The sequence below is a fragment of the Coccinella septempunctata genome, chromosome 1, assembly GCF_907165205.1.
Source record: "Coccinella septempunctata chromosome 1, icCocSept1.1, whole genome shotgun sequence".
NCBI classification, from domain to species: Eukaryota; Metazoa; Arthropoda; class Insecta; order Coleoptera; family Coccinellidae; genus Coccinella; species Coccinella septempunctata.
The window spans coordinates 40,914,886-40,934,671 of record NC_058189.1 but is presented as its reverse complement, the minus strand read 5'-3'; the positions used below and the strand labels follow the sequence as shown (position 1 = coordinate 40,934,671).

General features: G+C 35.1%; 1 protein-coding gene across 3 annotated transcripts in view; it reads left to right on the top strand.

Moving 5' to 3' along the window:
* The window catches only part of LOC123314772 (supervillin-like), a 275,601-nt gene that overhangs the window by 124,819 nt on the left and 130,996 nt on the right, over positions 1-19,786 (top strand). For all 3 annotated transcript variants that reach the window (XM_044900124.1, XM_044900132.1, XM_044900115.1), the window contains exon 2: positions 18,637-19,012. In XM_044900124.1, coding sequence (XP_044756059.1) covers positions 18,737-19,012 — 276 coding nt within the window. In that variant the 5' untranslated portion in view covers positions 18,637-18,736. The remainder of the gene's footprint in view (positions 1-18,636; positions 19,013-19,786) is intronic.

Below are 19,786 nucleotides of genomic sequence, written 5' to 3'. Positions count from 1 at the left end.
TGAAATTTATGAATGCGACAATGATTTCAGATGCTTTATGGTTTCTTCTGGTTCTCTGCATGCACAACTAGGATTCTCGAATGAATTCCATCGGAAAAGTGTAATATTGATACGTACCTAATATTGAATTCGTATACGATTCAGAATATTCAAGGGATCACTAACAAATTCTTGGATGAAACATGTACGTATTCCATTCAGATTGCCAAATGTCCTTGTCCCTTATATTCGAATCAAGGAAAGAGTTGGACCATATAAGGCATAAGAGTTTTGCGACTTCAGTCTTGGAATCGTATTTCGTGCAATATAGGACAGAATTGGATATGAGTCGAGAAAAGATTGAAATTTATGCCAATAATATAAACAGCAGTCTGTCTACGAATATGAGGGGGTACAATGTCTGAAAGAACTGGTAACCATTGAATAGGTGAAGATTTAATAGTTCCATTAATAATTCTCAAAGAATGTGCATCAATTTTTGGCACATGAGCACTATTAACCCAAACGGGGCAACAATATTCAGCAGCAGAAAAAACCAAAGCTAGGGCTGCCGTTCGAAAAGTAAGTGCATCAGCACCCCATGAAGTACCAGCTAGTTTATGCAGGATATTATTCCTAGTTTTCAACTTCAGACGCAAATTTTCCAAATGAGCTTTGAAATTCAGCTTGGAATCCAGCTTAAATTCTAGACATTTTGGATTGAACTAATAAATGTTCCAATAAAGAATTACCGAAAACAACGCTCAATTTTCTATATTTTCGATGATTATTCAAATGGAAACAAGGACCACGATTTAATTTGGGTTAGGACGCAAACGCCACTTGATAAAGTAATTCCTCAAAATTTCTAAATCTGTAGATAATTATTTTCTATGCATCTAAAATGAAAGAAGAAGTAGGAATATCAACAGATATAAATAGAAAAGAATAGGTGCTAAAACTGATCCTTGTGGTAGAGAGTTATTCGCAGTTTTGAAATTACTACTATGTATTGTCATCAATAAAAACACGGAACCTTCTATCTGACAGCATGTTTTCTAGTAAGCGAATCACTCGCTTTCCATACTTCTGATGTGAATAAAGTTTGAAAATCAAACCATCTTTCCATACTATGTCATATGCTGCAGATTAATACACAAATGCTGTTCCTGTTTTTAGTTTATTATTGAAACCTGCTTTAATGAAAGTGGTGAGGTTTAGAACCTGATCACAACGATTTCTCTTTTTCGTGAAACCCCCTTGACAATTTTGAAAAGCGTCTTCTAAAGTCGATTCAATCCTGAAAAGAATTAGCCTCTCTATAATATTCTGAAAGACTCAATAAACTAATGGATCGATAACTATTAGGATCAGGACAATAAATTCTTTCCACGTTTTAAAAGTCCTATGACTTCCGCCTTTCGGAACTCGGTCGGAAAATTGCCAGAGTTAAGAATGTTATTATGAAAAGATAATAACCAAGACAAGACCCTAAATGTTTTATGAACTCGGTAAAACTGTATCACGTATCATTTCGGAATAGGCTCAACTCTACGTGGAGACATTGAATTTGGATGAGTACCTAATACTATTCTCGATATTTTTTTGAAGCAGAAGTATACACCTTACCTAATGGTAGGTTTTCAGATTCATAGACAGTGTTATTCAGTCTCCAGTTGTCTGCATGATAATAATTACTAGGTAAGCGAAATTAGTAATATTTGTGACACTTGTATTACTCAGGATTTTCCTAATTGAAAATCGATGCTACGGAAAAAAAACTATTCCGTTAATATTTTATCGAACAAGTTCCTAGGAACAACGATCTTACCGGAACTTACTGATGACTCCTTCATGCACTTCGGTGATAAGTTGACGTTATCTCGAAAGACAGGTTTCGATATTCTCAGAATTGGGGATAATGCTGTTAACTTTATGAATAACGCTTCTCGTTTCCCGAAGAGGTCGAGAACCTGTTGCGAATTGCATATTGGTTTTATGTTATTCAATGAGAATTTTTCATTATCTACATATGAAATGTACGCACAATCATTCTGTTGCAGTTGGTTGAACAGAAACTCTTCAGGAATTACCGATAAAGAACTATTTAGGAGCGTACACTTATAGTTTTATCAGATGCTCATTTAACTACTAGCAGAAAATATTCCTGAATAACTTTATTCATTTCTTTTTGTTCGGCATCCTCCCAGTTGCGGGAAAGTCCGTTAAAATTTAATGCTCCATTGTAATTTTGATATTCCATTATTCCCTTCAAAAATGACTGAAAATGACATTAATGTTTCAAAATTTAATGGGAAATCAAATCTTGATGAACGTACCTGCAACTGGACCATTGAATCTATGCTGTTGGTTCAACCTCTTCAACTCTTGATCGGTATATACTTATTTCTTACTTATACAACATGAAAATAATGAACAATTTATTTAGTTACTATGAAAGATTTGAAAAATGTTGTCGAATCGAGCTTCTCTAAGGGAGCTAGTTGTTTTCTATGTGGAGGCTCTCTTCAAAGAATTGACACAATCAGAAATCAGGATGTTGTTTTTTTGGTGGCATCGACCAGGACTAGAAGTTTTGCGGCTTAACGATTATTTTTGTTATTGTACATTATTCATTCTTGTTACCATCTCTATACATCAAAGATGTGGAATAAAACTTTTTTTTCAGTCATACGAAACATGCACTTGTTAGGAAAATAAGTGATGAAAACTCGAAATGTATGCGTAAAGGAGTTGTGATTTTGATACACACACTTTAATAGAAACCTCAATAAAATCTCTAATTTTTTGTTGACTTAATACTCTGTGGTCGGAATTACCGATTGTCGAATCATTTTCCCTATGCACCTACTTAATTCACTAGTTCCTTTTATAAATGGACAAAGAGTTATTGAATCAAATTCTAATAATATCACATGAAAGATTTCGAATTCGCAAGAAATGGATGCATAGAAAAAATGATTCAACAATCGGTAATTCCGATCACAGAGTATTGAATCCAGGAAAAATAAATGCTTATTTGACAGTTGCTATGGTGATGGCTACCTACTCATTGTCTCATTATCCAATAGTGAAGCAGAAAGCAGGATAAAAATAATATGATGAAAAAATTGAGGTGAATAGTTTCATATATGATACATGTCTGAAATCAGCAAAAAAATAGCAGGAAGATAAAAAACTTTCAACTATAGTTAGCATTTGAAAAATCAGAAATCCCTGTCATATCTTGAAAATGGCTGGATCCAAAAATTCAATAAAATCATATTCGAATTATTCATAAAAAAGTGCCTATAAAATGTAATAATGATTTTCGAGTACGAGATGAAACAAGCGAGTGTTTTTGAGACTGGCAATTCCTCAATTTTTGTTCATAACTCAAAATTTAGAAAGGATAGGTCGGTTCTATTTTCAGATTTATATTACTCAGGAAAAAAGAGCTCGAGAATGTGTCATCCGTTTTCATCTAGTTGCTATAGTTCTCGAGATCCCCTCAGTAGACAACGAATTTTGCGCACCCTGTACATATCGATAAATCAATTCAAATTCGTTCATTCTCCACCAGGTTCACAAAGAGAAGGTTATATCCATCCGGAAAAACATGAAAATTACATACTTTCAACAAAGAATAAAAAAAGGTTAACTCACGTCATGCTAAATTAATGTTTCAAGCAATTTTAGTGCTGTCGTCATTACAGTAGTCGTTGCAGGATGATTGCCAAGTGCGCTTGGTCGAAATCAGAAACAATGCATAATGAGAACGTTTCAGGATATTTGTGAATAGCTGTTTCAAAAAGACACTTCGAAAATAATAAATCATTGAATGAATTATTTTATAATTAAATTCCACCTGAAAGAAAATCTGTTATTGCGAACAGAACTGTTGTTTAATTTTTCCGATAATGAAATCACCATCGGAGTAGAGCTTGATAAAAACTCATAATCATCCCTGGAATCTTCAATTTCGCAAACTTGTTTGCAGCTTCGTTTACTGATATTTCTGTTCGAGTTTCTTAATTGCCTAGTTTACTTACTTTGTTGTTTTTAGTAAGTGAGTTCAGTTCCCGTATGCGTTTCAGTTTCATTTTAATAGGTTCTCTGGTCTTGAAATGAAATTATGGCTATGTTATATTTTTGCTTGAAAAGTGGACGTTTGTTATTTTACTTCGGAAATGATCAACTTATGCAGCAAAGTAAGAGCTTTTTTCATCAGGTAATGTAATCGAGGAACACATCACTTTTTTTTCCTTCAGTTTCATACAGGATGGGCTTTCAAAAATCTGCCGTTTTTATATCTCTGGGTTTATAAAAGGTATGAAAAACATTTGAAATTTTTCGATCGTATCGAAATCAATAAATTATGACAATTTTATTGCCTCCAACAACGCCAAACTATGACACCTTAATATAACAAATATAAGAACAAACAGTTTTTAATTGTATCAATTCGATTGAGCAATCATCGGTTTCGGTTCTTGTCGTCATGAAATAAAAAACAGTGTGTTATCATTTATATTATACCGTATGATTCTATTTATTTTACATGCTGTTGGAAAAGTAGGTAGGTACATCAAATCTGTGTGACATAGGTGTTCATTATCATTTTTTAAATACTATTCTCAGTGGCTTTATCTCTCTTTGATTCTCGAGACCCAGTTGAGTGTTGTTCCCCATGATGTTAACTACTTTTGTTTTTTCCCTATTTTGGAAAACCTATCGCGGTGCAGCTCAATTTCAGTAGCGTATGAACAAATGAATAATTTTTATGAGCCTATCAGTGTTTTGCCCATGACATTTTTCATGATGGACTTGCACCATTGATTACCGTCGAATAATGTAATGATTGAAATTTAAAATTTCACGAAATAACAAAATTTCACAATATAATTTTCCCAGTTTTGCCTCTTATCTTTCTTTATCTTTAGTTTTCTAGACAAGCTCTTAAATTATGTATCGTAAGTAGGGGTTGCCATTTATTGTTGAAGGTGGCAAGAGCACAGAGGGTTAATTTCCAAAAGTGGCATATTATTGCAGTTTTCCCATACTATTGAAACATTTCCGAATGTTTCTCATACAAGTTTTTGACATCTCATCTATCAGCACGAGCCTTTCAAACTTGGAAGGAAATGCAGTCAAACCATCTGAATGAATTATTGACTACCAATTATAATAAGTTCCTAAAATTGACGCGTTTGTTTCAGATGAACACTGTTTTCGACCATACATTACATATATGCGTGATTTTTCTCTCGAAGACTATCCTAAACCGCCTTTCAGAACACAAGGTTATGTTGATGAAGACAGTGGCGTAACTACCACAGACGTATTTACCTCTATGCCCCAGGCTGGACACAATTCTGAAATAAAATCAATATTTCTTCGGCCAATATCTCGAGACGAAAACGCTAAAACCCGTAAATGGATTTCTAATTATCTAACCTCATTTTCTGGAAATAAATTTGAGTGCATTTCTTCAACCCCTTAGCCTCAACCCTATCCAAAATAGAAACATGAGTAGGCTCGTTGGAAAGCTCACGGAAAATGGAATTCCACCATTATCTTTCTTTTTTTTTATTTTGTGGCTATCGGAACAAAACAGAACAACCAATGTTTTGAAGGTTCAAGCAGCACCAAAAAAGAATAGATTTTTAGTTGAAAGACTAAAAACACGGTTCAATATCAATTTGAACTAAAATTGAAAAAATAACTTTAGCGTATTTACTTCAATGTGAAAAATCATGGATGGTCGACATAAGTTTTCTTGAGCTTTAAGGGCTGGAGTAAGAACAAGCAATGTGAGTAAATATATATTTAATACCTTTTTTACAGTCGAATAGGTACCTACACTACAAATTATTTTTGAGTTTAAGCCCACATTGACATCCCAGTGTGGTGTTTTCCTTACTTTTTTCTAGTGATTTTTTGCGACTTCATACTAGAGAGATCATAAGATCTGTTTCGATTTGTTCCATATTGGTTCAGTAACCGTGGCCACTATTATAAATAATATGGATGTAATCTCGAATTCGTTCGGCATTATCTATTTGATTTATTCATTTACAAATGCAGAATGCATTTAATTCGCTTTATCTTCAGAAGGTTGGAAAAGTGACCTCATTATTGGAATGCGTATATGTTTTGTGTAGGTAGTATGAAAATAAGTGGTCTCCTTGTGAATCGTGAATATGTTACCTTGGTAGATGAGATATTCCTTAGTGATTAACCAGGAAATGAATATGTGTTTCTATGACCATTAGGTACTTCATTCTGCAGGGTATAAAAGTATATATACTGCATTCACATTTATTTTAGCAGTCGGTTGGCCATGAAATAATTCTCTCAAGTTTTTGTAACTAGAACGGAGTAAGGTTGGCACTCATGAAATGTCGTTAATGTCATAACGCCGTCGCCACAACTTATATCAATTAATATTACGAAAATGCCCAAAGTGATTGAAAAAAGAGACAGGGTTTCAGGAAGTGCTATTTAGAATTCAGGTCCGCTCATTCAAATAGTTATGCCCTGATATTCTAAAATCCACAATACGTCAGACGGTAGCGAACATATTCAATGCTCTTCCATGGAGGATGACAAAGAATTACCTTCTATTGGGAGACGCAAAAAAGTGGTGGCATTTGTGAATTTTATGTTTGAGTGAATTAATGCGAAAAGTTTACTACAGGATTTTCGATGAATGTCATCGTAGAATAAGTTCCCGAAAATTGATTTTTCTATTTTTCATTTGACTTGTCCTATACATTGTAAATGTCTCAAGGTATCAATGAATACCTAATTATTATTATTATATCAATGCATTAAGATGAATAGCCTAAAATACGCGTCAATTGTCCTGCTAATTGTTCATTCATGTGAAATTTTTGTTCAGAGGTGAAGTTCATCTTGATTGAAACTTCCTTCAATTCCTTTTATTTATATTGATGCAAGATGATTTTTGTTGAAGAATTTAACATTCTTGTAATTATCTGTTAATTCCTTCGATAGATACCCATTCCCAACCACTGCAACATATTCATTTCATCTTCAGGTTAATATTTTTGAAATCTACAACTGATGTAACGTATTCAAATTTTAGCCAAAGAAGATAACGATCATTAACTCTCCTCAAGCTAGTGCATATTATGATATTATTCTGATCTCTTGTATTTTCCATGCAAATAACTGGATTTGGTATGCCTTGAATCAGTTTGTATAAACTTCAATTATGTTCGTCACATATTTTCCGAAGAGATTCGACATTGTGATAAAATACGTAATAACAGAAACTTTTACGTAGAACGGGCAACATAGCGTTGATTTAAAACCCAAAAATGTTTTGACAAGCGTCATGACCCTTCATCCTTCATTTTCCTACTATAGAGAGTGAAATGTGTCAAATTTCCATGGCCAACCGACTGCTAAAATAAAAGTGAATGGAGTATAGTATAGTAGTATAGTCTGTGATTGATGTAGCATGCCCAATGAAAATCCATAAAAATTCTCGGCCATCTCGTCCAGGATGGACCAATTCACTGATTATTAGATCAAGAGATAACTTACGTAAATTGCATTGGCTATTACATAATTCAAATACATCGTCGACTATAGATGAGTACAAATCTATATTATCGTCAGTTGAAGTTTTTTAAACACGAATACTATAGAAATATCTTTCTTTACTGTGGATCAACAAATGTAAATAAAACTGTTTGGAGGTGATGAATGGAATGATAAATTGCACTGTCGATCTAGGAATAATGAAGCCATCTCTCTTCAAATGGTTGGGAAAGTGATTTCTTGCTCTCGGTTGGTTTGTGAGGCATTCGGTAAATAATTCTCGGAGATAAGTGAATTGTCCCTTCGTGATCCTTACGGGGATATTCTTTCTGACAGATTAACCACAACTTCTTAGTCTTTCCAGTGGTCATTGATGAGGTCCTATCTGTGATTCAATGTTTACAAAATAGTGGAAGCACAGGCCATGACTCTAAACAAATCTTACTACGCATTAAACCGATTAAAGGAGTCACTTCCTACTGAGACCCTCCTCAACGTGTATTACTGTCTGGCGAACAGTCATCTGAATTACTATGCCCTTTTTTGGGGAGCATCATCGGAGATTAATCGCGTATTTGTCACGCAGAAAAAGATCATACGCTTAATAATTGGTCTGAGACCGAAAGATTCTTGCAGAGTATATGTTAGCGTTGTTTTTTGTACGTGGGATCTAATTTGGAGGAATGTTCATGACTATGGAAACAGGCATCACAACTTATAATCCATCCACTTTTATATTTGCAGTCGGTTGGCCACGGAAATTTGACACATTTCACTTTGTATAGTACGAAAATGTGGGATTATGACGCTTGTCAAAACATTTTTGGGTTTTAAATCAACGCTATGTTGCCCGTTCTACGAAAAAGTTTCTGTTATTACGTATTTTATCACAACGTCGAATCTCTTCGGAAAATATGTGACGAACATAATTGAAGTTTATACAAACTGATTGAAGGCATACCAAACCCAGTTATTTGCATGGAAAATACAAGTGATCGGTATAATATCATGATATGCACAAGCTTGAGGAGAGTTAATGTTCGTTCTTTGGCTAAAGTTTGAATACATTACATCAGTTGTAGATTTCAAAAATATTAACCCGAATATGAAATGCATATGATGCAATGGTAGGGAATGGGTATCTCTCGAAGGAATTAACGGATAATTACAAGAATGTTAAATTCTTTAACAAAAATCATCTTGCATCAATATAAGTAAAAATTCGCATTCTAGAACCCATAGTGTGTGCATGTGCTCGATTAGCGTGTACCATACGGTGAGAAATTTGATGTTAACTGAATTTTTCATACTCGAAGAATATTATTCTCGGATTATACTATAACACATCTGAGAGTATTTTCGGGACTCAATTACACAGAGTTTCCCGAATCTTCATTCATCGGGAATTAGTGGAATTCCAATAATTAATTTACGAATATCATAGTTCATCAGGTGCGTTATCTCAGCGAACATCTGGGATCGACAAGAAATGAATTGTTATCATCCAGCTGCTTACCTGAAAGAAAACGATTAATTTCACAACCAATATGTCCTCGACTAAAGTTTCCATACACGACACGACTTCTACTCAATCTCAATCGTCAACTACAACGTCAAAAATTTCTTACGCTAATGCTATCAAAAAAACGACGTCATTCCCGAAGAAGGATCAAGCAATTCTTATAAACGCCATCGACGACCTTCGGAATTCGGATTACGTGAAAGCGATTGGAGACATTATCGGTGCGAGATGTATCCGATATGTTTCGCGTTTGTCTAATCAAAGAGTTTGTATATTTCTCGATGACACTAAAACTGTGGACCAACTCCTAGCAAAGCACTCTTACATTAAAGTTGGTGGACATGAGACGAACATTCGTCGATTGATAACTCCAGCAAAGAGAATAATTGTTTCGAATGCATGCCCATCTATACCTCATAATGTAATCGAAGATAAATTGAAGGAATTAGGAGCAAAACTGGTATCAAATCTGAATTTTCTGAGAGCAGGTCTTGAAGGTGAAGAATACTCCCACATACTAAGTTTCAAGAGACACATCTATATTAATCCCCCCGAAGACGATGAACACGAACTACCTTCTTCTTTTCAGTTGACATATGAGAATACTACATATAGATTATTCCTTGCCTCAGATACCCCAATCTGCTTCAATTGTAAAGAAAGTGGTCATATTGCCAACTCCTGCCCAAAAAGGAATTCAACTGAGCCAATGCAAACAACAAGGCCTCCCGGCAATACTATACAACACAACACTCCACAATCCCTTGATGAAATTACACATATGGAAAAAGAAAATGACTCCATTACAGAACAAGAAAATACTAAGAAACGCCGAGCCTCAACTAGCGCCCCAACTTCACCTAACTCTGGAAATGGCCCGGATCCCTTGCAGGCATCAGAACAAATAAACCACCCAAAAATTTCTTCCCAACTTACCCCCCCTAAACAACCACAAAGTTTCTTAGAACCAAGCACCATTTCAATAAAAAGCAATAAAAATAAAAAATACAAAACAGCAACAACTTCACAAAAATCGCTAAATCTGACAGGTATTGAAGAAGTTTTTTCAAATGACCCAACACAATATCCACTCAAATTTGAAAATTTCAAGACATTTTTGGAACTCTGCATGGAGAACAGCAATCCTGTGACTAACGCGCTTAAAATAACCGATGATATCGATATCCTGGTTCGTACTATCGAGGAAATTCATCCATATTTACCAGACCGAATAACCAAGATGAAGTGTACAAAAATCTTGAAAACTCTCAGGAGACATCTCAAACTTGAAGACATCGAGACATCCAGCAACTTCAGTACAAGTTCTCAAGAAGTCAGTAACGAACGTGATTTATCACCTCAAAGAGAATAAATTAGATGAGTTTTACTATCATTCAGTGGAACTGCCGCGGATTTTATCCGCGGCTAGAAAGAATTCAACAGATCCTCGATGAACAAAATCCCGATATACTTTGCTTGCAAGAAATAAACACTAAGGGGAATCATGTACCAAAATTAAAAAATTATGACTCTTACAATCTGAACAGAGTAAACTCGAGGAAAGCCAGCGGAGGTGTAGCTATCTTCGTAAAGAACTCCTATCATAGTGAAAAATTTGACATCAAAACAGATCTTGAATCTATCGCAGTCTCCGTATGGACCCCATCAAAAATAACCATTTGCAACATTTATATCCCTCCAGATCGTGATTTGAAAGAAACAGATATTACTGAACTCATGAAGCAACTTCCCAATTCCGTGGTACTTTTAGGGGACTTCAATGCCCATAATCCAATATGGGGATCATTATTCCTAAATAAGAGAGGCAAAGTTATTGAGAATATCACAACCAATTCAGATCTCACAATACTTAATACAGGAGCCTATACTCATTTCAACGAATCTACGGGAACTTTCTCAAGCATAGACCTAACAATATCGAATGCTAGCCTTTACCCACTCATCAACTGGGAAACTTTTGATGACCTATACGGTAGCGACCATTTTCCAATCAAGTTAACCTACGAAACATGCAGGGAACATATGGATGTTGCTGAAAGTTGGAAAATAAATGCGGCAGACTGGGTTTCCTTCTCAAAATACATAGATGAAAAAATGATTGCATTTTCACTCAGCGACAATATCAATTTGGCTGTCGAAGAATTCTCTAAGATCATTACTGAAGCCGCCGAACAGTTCGTTGGTAAGAGGAAAATCACCAAGAAACCTAAATTTGCAGTATGGTGGAACTCCGACTGTAAAGAACACGTTAAACTTTGTAAAAGTGCACTGAATAAACTCAAGAGACACAACACTATTGAAAATCTTATAGAGTTTAAAAAACAAAGAGCCCAAACTCGGAGAATTCTGAAGATCAGTAAAAAGAAATCTTGGCAAGACTTTGTATCACATCTGAATACGAGTACTGATACAAAGGAGGTATGGCAGAAAATCAATGCAATGAAAGGAAGACGAAGTAAACATGAAATAAAAGCACTAAAACGCGGACACAAAGTTATCACAGACAGACAGCAAATTGTAGAAATATTAGCCGAACAATTTGAACAACAATCTTCTGATTCCAATTACAATTCTGATTTTCTTCATTATAAACGAAAAACTGAGACTTCTGACCCCATAATGATAGAAGAAAATAATCAAAATCCAATCAATCTACCAATCACGATGGACGAACTCAAGTACGCAATAGCGAACAGCAAAAATAGTGCACCTGGTCCCGACCAGATTCCCAATATTTTTCTGAAACATTTCCCTGAATCAGCCTTACAAACTTTATTAACACTTTTCAATAACATGTGGTCAAGACATACCTTTGCTGATAAATGGAGAGAAGCTACAGTCATCCCCATCCAGAAGTCTAGCATCAATTGCACCGACCCAAAAAACTATCGCCCAATTTCACTAACCAACACAATGTGCAAACTCATGGAAAAAATAATAAATAAAAGACTATGCTACTTCTTAGAAAAGAACAAACTCATTATAAATCAACAAAGTGGCTTCCGAAAACATCGGTCAACCTTAGATAATCTTGTCGAATTACACACAGAAATATTAGATGCTTTCGCTGAAAATCAGGAGCTTATTGCTATATTCTTCGATATTGTCAAAGCATTTGATACTACATGGCGATACAGAATACTGAAGATACTGAAGAAGTGGAATTTAGATGGTAACATATTGTTTTTCATAAAAAATTTCATTAGCGACAGGTTTTTTCGTGTTAAGATTGGAAACACTTGGTCTTCTTTCCGCAGTCTACAAAATGGCGTACCTCAAGGATCAGTTCTTAGTACAACTCTTTTCCTGGTAGCAATAAATGACGTAATTCACCATATTAAAGCACCTATAAAAACTACAATATACGCAGATGATCTCCTGATAATGTGCCGTGGTCGAAATTCAAACACTACCACAAGGCTCCTTCAAGCAAGTATAAAAGAATTGGAAGAATGGTCAAATATTTCTGGCTTCACATTCTCACTAACTAAGACAAAGGTAATGAAATTCACGAGAAAACATCAGAAACCATGCCACCTAAAGTTCTTCAATACCCCACTACAATGTGTGAACCACCATAAATTTCTCGGAATGATATTTGATTCAAAGTTAACATGGAGTGAACACATAAAGCAACTAAAAACTGAATGTACTAAGCGCCTGAATATTATGAAAGTCTTAGCTAATAACCACTGGGGATCCGACGAAAAAACACTCCTGATTATCTATAGGACACTTATAAGATCAAAACTGGATTATGGATCTATTATATATGCAACGGCTTCTGCATCCGTATTGAGTAGCCTTAACGTCGTACAAAACTCAGCACTACGATTAGCTTCAGGAGCCTTTATCACAAGTCCCACTGACAGCCTCTGCAGGGAAATGGGTGAGATGCCACTCCATCTTCGAAGACAGATGCTCCAATTAACTTACGCATCTAGGATCTCGGCTGATGAACGAAATCCTATTCAAAACCAAATTTATAGAGACAAAAACCAGCAGCTCTACTCAGATCGAAGAAACCTTAAGTCTCCTCTATACCACCAGGTGAATCATGTCCTGGCGGATTTTAGAATACCTGTAACTCTTAAACATAAATTACCATCACAACCACCATGGTCTCACAAAAGGGCTGATACAAACACTTCACTTACACTATATAGAAAAACGAACATACACCCTCTCATTATTCAAGGAAAATTCAATGAATTAATGGCCAAACATGAAGATGAAGTAATAGTATACACCGATGCCTCCAAGTCAGCTGAAGGAGTTGGATGCGCCTTCCTCACACAGTCACATACAAAAAAATTCAGACTTCCAACAGAATGTTCCATATTCACAGCAGAATTAGTAGCCATCTCGAAAGCACTGGAACATATTGAGGAACAAAACATTGCCCACTCTGTCGTGTGTACAGATTCATTAAGTGCTATTCAAGCAATTCAAGAGCTCTACTCGAGTAACACTATGGTGACTAAGATAACAGATCTATTGACATCCTTGTACTCCAGACAGAATAGCTGCCAAATAGTTTGGGTTCCTTCACATAGTGGCATAGATGGAAATGAGAAAGCTGATCAGGCAGCAAAAGACGCAATCTCTTCAGTAGAGGAAATTGATATGTTGACCAATTACGATATGAGTAACACCTACAAAACCTTTATAAAGAAAAAATGGAAAAATATTTGGCAACATCAAAGGTCCAAACTTGCACTCATCGACCCAACTATATCCAACCTAAATCCTATCACCCAACATAGAAGAGACTTAGTGACCATAAGAAGACTCCGAATCGGACATAGCCTTGTATCTCATCAACACCTCCTAGCAAAGGATAACGCCCCAATATGTACTACATGCAACACCAATATCACCATCCGGCACATTATAACAGAATGCAGCATGTACCAGACCCAAAGGAATCATTTCAATGTGAACATCAAGATGGAAGAAGCTCTTAAGATCAACACAACGGATATCGTCAATACTTTAGCTTTTATAAAGTCTATCAATGTGAAAATTTAATTGTAAATAGTCCCCTAAGTCATACATGTAACAGTTCCAACACCGCTAATGACCTAGCTGTCGAAGCGGCAAACCTATAATAAAAAAAAAAAAAAATATAAGTAAAAGGAATTAAAGGAAGCTTCAAGTAAAGATGAACTTCACCTTTGAACAAAAATTTCACATGAATAAACAATTAACAGGTGCATATTTGTGGCGGCTCATCTTAATACATTGATATAATAATAATAATTAGATATTTATTGGTACCTTAAGACTTTTAAAATGTATAGGACGAGTCAAATGAAAAATAGAGATATCAATTTTCGGGAACTTATTCTACAATGACATTCATCGAAAATCCTGTAGTAAACTTTTCGCATTAATTCACTCAAAGATAAAATTCTCAAATGCCACCACTTTTTTGGGTCTCCCAATAGAAGGAAATTCTTTGTCATCCTCTTCGTTCACAATCTTTCTGATTGTGGAAATATTCAGCTGAAATATAAGTCGTTTAAATTCAGATGAAACATTATATAAATTCTCTTACATTGAATATGTTTGCTACCGTCTGACGTACTGTGGATTTTATAATATCAGGGTATAACTATTTGAATGAGCGGACCTGAATTCTAAATAGCACTTCCTGAAACCCTGTTTTTTTTTTCAATCACTTTCTGCATTTTCGTAATAAAATTGATATAAGTGGCAACGGCGTTATGATATTAACGACATTTCATGAGTGTCAACCTTACTCCGTTCTAGTTACAAAAACTTGAGTAAATTATTTCATGGCCAGCCGACTGCTAAAATAAATGCGAATAGAGTATATTTAGTATATTAAAGCACTTAGCTTCCAAATACAGGGCATCACCGAAATTTGCCGGAATTTCTTTCAATAATTGTCTACCAAACTAGTTTGAAATATTGAATGATAGATAATTCAAGAAAGAAATCAAACTGTTATGTTCTAAGGGTTTCTATGAGCCAAGAATTTTTTTTCCGATAAATTAATTTGATAATTGTATTCATATTAGATATGTATTTGTTGTTTTTTTTTACCTATCCTATATATCTTTATGATATTTGAAAGGACCTATGAAGTATTCTGTTCTATTCTATTCCATAGGTCTGTGAATCTCCACTTATCTCATATCTACAGGGTGTTAGAGCTTCCAGACTGTTTGTTTCCATAGCTTCGTTTCTTTTCAATCTTTATGAGCGTTATCATTTTGCCTAAATGGCTACATTTCTTGAATTTTGAGATGAGAATGGTCTTAAACGATTGATTTGGACTCGCTGATATCAAAATTCGAAAGTCGAAGTCAAATTTTATTCTGTTCGACCGTCTGGCCGTAAACTTGCTTGGACTTTTCAGAGTGGCTATATAGTTATGGTCCTAATGCATCGACTAATGGTGGGTTCACGCAGAGTTTCCTAAGAAGTGAAATCTAAGAAAGGAACGATCACATTGGCAAATGGCGTTCATGTGATCGCAGTCTGATATAGATTGGTTCCTTTCTTAGGTCTTGGTTTTTAAGAATTCTGCATAAACCCACCATAACTTCAAGGGCGAAATCTGCATACGGATTATGCAGTTATATGTATCTGAATCACATATTCAACTGTTTAGAATTCCATTCATTATTATTGAAAATTCCCGAAAAATTAAGTAGATTCTCAGAAAACTAGCTTCAGAAATACATAATGCATAATTCTGTAGTTTATTCGCTTGAAATTATAGATGTTCTTGGTTCCTTATATCCGACAATGACGATTTGAAAAACATTGAAAGCTTCACCGACATTTTAACAGTTAATGTTTTTAGGAATCCAATAAGCTTTAAACCGACAACACAGGATGTTACTCGACAAAAATCCCATAGAAAACGCGAGTACCATCCGACAATATCTCTCCAAGCTCTTAGTTCTGATCGACTTATTCTGAGGGTTGAAAATTAAAAAATCTGCTGAAGAATTATATTTTCAAAATAATTGAAGACTCCTATATTTTTAATTCGGTATATTTTAAATAATGGACATTTTCACTTTAATATCTAATGGAAAAATGATAATGAGAAAAGATATTACTCGTTCTTCCCTAAAGTAGAACTGCTAATACGATCTCAAATTTTATCCTAGCGCCATAGATGAAATGAATGAATTGTACTTTGTACTCAATTTCAACTATATAAGTAGCTATCTTCATAACTTGTTTTCCAGAAAGCTGTTGCTAAGATATTCACATTTTGGCTTTCCAGTAACGCCGGTTTCTATCGGAAAATGTTATCATGGATGATGTTCATATCTCGCACGAGTAAACTTCCGCCATCCAATTTTCGAGCGGTATACTGTAATATTATGTATTTTCCCTCCACTTGGTATCAGCTGATTTTCTGTGAAACGAATAGCAGATTAATCGTCGAATGATTTCATGGGCTACTGGGTGTGTTCTTCATTACGCCAGGCAGTACAGTGGTGGTGCAACAGCCGCTTATCAGTCGTTGTCACTTCCGCAGTTGCATCCTGTTATTTGCGGTTTTATGTATTGTTGTCCTGTACGTATTTTCCATCCGAATGAAATGTGGAAAGACAGCGACAATAAACGAAGGCTGAAGGCAATTGGCATGAGAATAATCATGACTCGATAAAAAAATGCAAAGGACTTATTGCTTTCAGAATTTAAAAAATGGCAATTTTTGTCAATCAAATTCAATTTTCACGTCTCATGGCACACTTGTGAATTATAACTGAATATTTGAAAACAGGACTGTATTCTCAATGATGAACCTGAAATATGATTTCGTTCGTTCGTTTTCTATTTTCGAACAAGTGTACCATGCGAAGTTGAAATTCAATTTTATTGAAAAAAAAATGTTTTTTCAATTCTGAAAAAGGAATTTCTCAACTGATCCAGAAAATATAGAATTTGATATTTGAAAAATAAATCTCAATATTTGGAGTTCTGTCCTGATAATCTAGGAACTGCCTGTTCTATCTCGAAGGGGCTATGGAAGTTAAGCCCAAAAAATTTTCATCACTCGTTCTCATGTTATGGATATAGAAAATTTAAGCCGAAATCCATAAATCAGCCTGTATCTCCGAAACTAATGGCTTTTGGGTAAAAAAGAAGCAACTTTTCCGAAAGCCTAGATGACCCTCATTCACTATCTCGTGAAACACCCTGTATGTCGTATGTAAGACTACACTAGACTAGGCAAAAATGTTGGAGAACATTTCATGAAGGGACTTCTGATTAATGGGAGTATGCACCGTGTCATTAAACGAGATGAATTCCTTAAACGTCTTTTTTTCATAGTTTCTATGCTTAAACGTCGTTTGAGAGCTTAATCTTAGCTTAATGAAACGGTACATACAGCCATAAGTAGCCGAAGGGGAACTTTTTTCACGTTTTCGTTGATAAATTCAAAGGACAACGAACTATTCGTTGATATTCTCGATATTCATTATTCTGAAATCAAAATATGTATGTTCATACGCCCGCTGTTTGTTTAAGTGGGGTTTCAGGGGTTTCCATCGCTTGAATATGCAAATTCATATTGCGATATGATTCGGAAGACTGTATCCAATTTGAAAATTCGACAAGAGAAATGTATACAAGCTAATGGTTTATTTCATTTCGAACCACTTTTGAGATAACGTTGACTCAGCAATTCATTCGTTCCTATTTTTATTTTTATTAGGTACTCTTTACTATATTTTAGTTTTTTTCATTTGTTATTGTTTCGTTATTGAAGTGCTTATTGAAGTTCTGAACTTTTTTGTAAATTTTCCACTAAAACTTTCGCATTTTATATTCAAACATGAGATTTTCAGTTCTCTTCATGGTGAAAAATTCAATTTTTCGAACTTTATCCAAATTCAAAAATTCATAAAAAAATAATTGTTGATGTGACAACTTTGAGTGATACCAAAAATTGAAGCATAATTCAGCTTCTTCCTGAAAAGCGAATCAATTAATTGTAATTCGAAATACAAAGTTTTTTTTTCACCCTGAATACTTTAAATGAAGATTAATGAGTCCGGCCCTGGAATAATGAAATAATTGATATCTTTCTGACTTGACCTTAGCATGTGTCAATAACCTCCTAAGTTTCAATAATATCCGTCAATAAGTCTGGATTTTATGATGGTCTAAGTATTTCCATGAAGTTGGAAAATCATCCTGTAGCTTTCTAGGGAAATCCAGAAATTAAATTTTTATAGTCCATCCGTAACCAGCTAGTCCAACTCTATCTCTGGTAAGGGTATGTACAGTTATTCTCCGGACACCCTGTATATTACATTTTATTCGAAATGTTTATAGGGATGAAAAAAAAGTCAAAGTCTCGGAATTGTCTCCTTTTCTTGGAATCGAAATATTTTCGAATATTCAGTATCGATATGCAAACTTCCTCATTGGAATAGATGCTTGTTTTTTCTATCGGGTATTATTTTGATATTCATTTACAAATCCTCTACTCGATTAATTTCACTTGTGATCAGAAAACTCAAAATTATCTTTTCTTACAGCTTTAGCCTTCCGAAATCGATACCAGGAGGACACCAATGGACATTTCTAACGTCAAAAATTCAATGCAATTTCTTCGTGAACCGTATAACAGAATGAATAATGTCTGACCGTAACCAGAGGGAGGATTCTAGGGCTAATCGGATAGCCCGCTACAAGGAGGAGAGGCGTCAACAGCTCAGTTCCCAAATACAGGCCAGGCTCGCTGGAGAAAATCAAAAGACCTCCACGCCGTCTGATTCGCCGAATGGGACGAGAGAAAGACCCACTACTGATGGGCCTAGAACGACAAGAGCTTCTAGGTTGAGGGCTGCTGCATCGGTTGTCACAGAGAATGGATCTCCCAAAAGTTCAGGCACGACTGATAAGTCTTGGGAGGTATGTATATATGAAAATATTGAATTCTTTTTTGGCATTAGATTTCTATAGTTAGGGTGTCTCAGTTTCCACCCAGACCATCTTTTAAATTATGAGATTTCAGAAAGCAGGTCAAATCTTGACTTGTTTCCAAAAAGTTTCTGTCAAGAACCGAGAAGAAGTCAGAAATAATAAAGAATGATCACGCCTAAACGGGGAGGCAATGAATGAAATAATAAGGATAAATTCAGATGCATACCACCCACTGATATGAATATCAACAAGTGTTACGATATAAATAAATAATAAATAAATAAATATAGGTTTATTGTTATGTAACCTCATCACTTAATAACAAAAGGTATCAACGATCAGATTTCCCGTAAAGGAATCTGTTACAGCCTTAAACTAATAGAATTCATAGATTACAAGAGAGACAGCGCCAAGAGTAATTATGCTTACCTATTAATATTAATAATGAGGGATTAGGAGAGGAGTGGGGAAAGGGTTAATTTTATATATTATTATTTTTCCAATGCAAAATCTCAACTGAAATTGAATTTCGAATTCCAACGCTACAGCCGAAGTAAAAGTTTCTTGTGACGACTTTTGAAAGAGGAGAAAGATTCACGAAGGTCTAAATTTCCCAAAGTATTGAGTGACTTGGAAATCGTATATAAAATGGTTTCGGTTGGTTATAGTTCTCTTAACTTCTGTCCATAAATTTGGCTTTTTACGGGGTTTTGTTCATCAGCAGATATCCTTGCCTCGTATGTAGCATCTAGTTTCTTTGCG